Consider the following 3,584-nt stretch of genomic DNA (forward strand, 5'->3'; position numbering starts at 1 on the left):
TCCCTCTTTCCTCTCACCCCTCCCTCCTTTCTCTCACCCTCCTCCCCTCCCTTGCCTTCTCCTCCTCCTTCCTTCTCTCTTCTCCTCCCTCCATCTTCCTCACCCTCCTCCCTCCTTCTCACCCCTCCTCCTTCTCTCACCCTCCCTCCTCTCACCCTCCTCCCTCCTTCTCTCACCCTCCCTCCTTCTTCCCTCCTCCCCCTCCCCCCTCCCCTCCTTCTCTCCACTCCCTCCCTCCTTCCTTCCCCTCCCTCCTTCTTCACCCTCCCTCCCTCCGTCCACATGACTGCCTCCTTTCCTTTCGTACCACCTCTTTTCTCTCCCCCACCTCTTGCCTTCCCTCAGACTCACCTCCCCCATCAGTCTCACCTCCCCATCAGTCCTCACCCCCCATCAGTCCTCACCTCCCCCCATCAGTCCTCACCTCCCCCCACTGTCCTCACCCCCCATCAGTCCCTCACCTCCCTCTTGATTACAGGAAGGGGAAGTGAGAGAGAGACAATACCTCACCCACATGACTTTTATGGAGCACATGTTATCTCTCTTTCTTGTTGTTGGGTTAAGAGGCATTCTCTCGTTGACGGTGGAGGTGATGAGCGTTGACGGTGGAGGTGATGAGCGTTGACGGTGGAGATGACGAGAGCTGACGGTGGAGGTGATGAGCGTTGACGGAGATGATGAGCGTTGACGGTGGAGATGACGAGAGCTGACGGTGGAGGTGATGAGCGTTGACGGTGGAGGTGACGAGCGTTGACGGTGGAGGTGATGAGCGTTGACGGTGGAGTATGATGAGCGTTGACGGTGGAGATGACGAGAGCTGACGGTGGAGGTGATGAGCGTTGACGGTGGAGGTGATGAGCGTTGACGGTGGAGATGACGAGCGTTGACGGTGGGTGATGGGCTGACGGTGGATGGATGAGCGTTGACGGTGGAGGATGAGCGTTGACGGAGGTGATGAGCGTTGACGGTGGAGGTGATGAGCGTTGACGGTGGAGATGACGAGCGTTGACGGTGGAGATGATGATGGAGGTGACGAGCGTTGACGGTGGAGGTGACGAGCGTTGACAGGAGGTGATGAGCGTTGACGGTGGAGGTGACGAGCGTTGACGGTGGAGATGACGAGCTGACGGTGGAGGTGATGAGCGTTGACGGTGGAGGATGAGCGTTGACGGTGGAGGTGATGAGCGTTGACGGTGGAGGTGATGAGCGTTGACGGTGGAGATGACGAGGCGACGGTGAGGTGATGAGCGTTGACGGTGGAGGTGATGAGCGTTGACGGTGGAGATGACGAGCGTTGACGGTGGAGGTGATGAGCGTTGACGGTGGAGGTGATGAGCGTTGACGGTGGAGGTGATGAGCGTTGACGGTGGAGGTGATGAGCGTTGACGGTGGAGGTGATGAGCGTTGACGGTGGAGATGATGAGCGTTGACGGTGGAGATGACAAGCGTTGACGGTGGAGGTGACGAGCGTTGACGGTGGAGGTGACGAGCGTTGACGGGGAGGTGATGAGCGTTGATGGTGAGGTACGAGCGTTGACGGTGAGATGACGAGGCTGACGGTGGAGGTGATGAGCGTTGACGGTGGAGGTGATGAGCGTTGACGGTGGAGGTGATGAGCGTTGACGGTGGAGGTGATGAGCGTTGACGGTGGAGATGACGAGCGTTGACGGTGGAGGTGATGAGCGTTGACGGTGGAGATGACGAGCGTTGACGGTGGAGGTGACGACGCTGACGGTGGAGGTGATGAGCGTTGACGGTGGAGATGACGAGCGCTGACGGTGGAGGTGATGAGTTGACGGTGGAGATGTCAGGAGTTGACGGTGGAGGTGATGAGCGTTGACGGTGGAGATGACGAGCGTTGACGGAGGTGATGAGCGTTGACGGTGGAGGTGATGAGCGTTGACGGTGGAGGTGACGAGCGTTGACGGTGGAGGGATGAGCGTTGACGGTGGAGGTGATGAGCGTTGACGGTGGAGGTGATGAGCGTTGATGGTGTAGGTGATGAGCGTTGACGGTGGAGATGACGAGCGTTGACGGTGGCGATGATGAGCGTTGACGGTGGAGGTGATGCGTTGACGGTGGAGGTGATGAGCGTTGACGGTGGAGGTGATGAGCGTTGACGGTGGGTGATGAGCGTTGACGGTGGAGGTGATGAGCGTTGACGGTGGAGATGACGAGCGTTGACGGTGGGAGGTGATGAGCGTTGACGGTGGAGGTGATGCGCGTTGACGGTGGAGGTGAGGAGCGTTGACGGTGGAGGTGACGAGCGTTGACGGAGGTGATGAGCGTTGACGGTGGAGGTGACGAGCGTTGACGGTGGAGGTGATGAGGTTGACGGTGGAGGTGATGAGGCGTTGACGGTGGAGGTGATGAGCGTTGACGGTGGAGGTGATGAGCGTTGACGGTGGAGGTGACGAGCGTTGACGGTGGAGGTGATGAGCGTTGACGGTGGAGGTGATGAGCGTTGACGGTGGAGGTGATGAGCTGACGGTGGAGGTGACGAGCGTTGACGGTGGAGGTGATGAGCGTTGACGGTGGAGGTGATGAGCGTTGACGGTGGAGGTGATGAGCGTTGACGGTGGAGGTGATGAGCGTTGACGGTGGAGGTGATGAGCGTTGACGGTGGAGGTGATGAGCGTTGACGGTGGAGATGACGAGCGTTGACGGTGGAGATGACGAGCGTTGACGGTGGAGGTGATGAGCGTTGACGGTGGAGGATGAGCGCGACGGTGGAGGATGAGCGTTGACGGTGGAGGTGATGAGCGTTGACGGTGGAGGTGACGAGCGTTGACGGTGGAGATACGAGCGCTGACGGTGGAGGTGACGAGGCTGACGGTGGAGATGACGAGAGCTGACGGTGGAGATGACGAGAGCTGACGGTGGAGGTGATGAGCGCTGACGGTGGAGATGACGAGCGCTGACGGTGAGGTGATGAGCGTTGACGGTGGAGATGACGAGCGCTGACGGTGGAGGTGACGAGCGCTGACGGTGGAGATGACGAGCGCTGACGGTGGAGGATGAGCGCTGACGGTGGAGATGACGAGCGCTGACGGTGGAGGTGACGAGCGCGCTGACGGTGGAGGTGATGAGCGCTGACGGTGGGAGATGACGAGCGCTGACGGTGGGTGACGAGAGCTGACGTGGGTGATGACGCTGACGGTGGAGATGACGAGCGCTGACGGTGGGATGACGAGCGTTGACGGTGGGTGACGAGGCGCTGACGGTGGGGTGACGAGCGCTGACGGTGGAGATGACAGGCCCTGACGGTGGGACGGGCGCTGACGGTGGGTGACGGGCTGACGGTGGAGGTGATGAGCGCTGACGGTGGATGACGGGCGCTCAACTAAGTCAAGTCGGTTATATGTTGAAAGGAGTCGTCTGCCCCCGCCCGTGTTGTGCAGCGGAAAGGTGATGATGATTAGCAGGTGATTGGATGTGGTGTAGGAAGGGGTAGTAGGTGATTGTATGTGATTGTTGGGGGTAGTGGTGATTGGGTGTGATTGGAAGAGCCGTGGAGGATATTTTTTCGTCTCTTTCACACTGGAAAGAAAATATGAAAGATTGTTGATTGGAATGAGGTCTGG

At 59.3% G+C, this 3,584-nt stretch overlaps 1 protein-coding gene across 1 annotated transcript; it reads right to left on the reverse strand.

Annotated features, from left to right (window-relative positions):
• Positions 1-521: 521 nt before the first annotated feature.
• On the reverse strand, positions 522-3,343 carry LOC121876974 (mucin-3A-like; the record flags this gene model as incomplete). The annotated part of the gene is made up of 1 exon (XM_042382558.1): positions 522-3,343. A coding segment is annotated over one exon (2,822 nt), but the record flags the coding sequence as incomplete, so codon positions are not given.
• Positions 3,344-3,584: the final 241 nt, after the last annotated feature.

Source organism: Homarus americanus, unplaced genomic scaffold (genome assembly GCF_018991925.1).
Source record: "Homarus americanus isolate GMGI-L3 unplaced genomic scaffold, GMGI_Hamer_2.0 scaffold23971, whole genome shotgun sequence".
NCBI classification, from domain to species: domain Eukaryota; kingdom Metazoa; phylum Arthropoda; class Malacostraca; order Decapoda; family Nephropidae; genus Homarus; species Homarus americanus.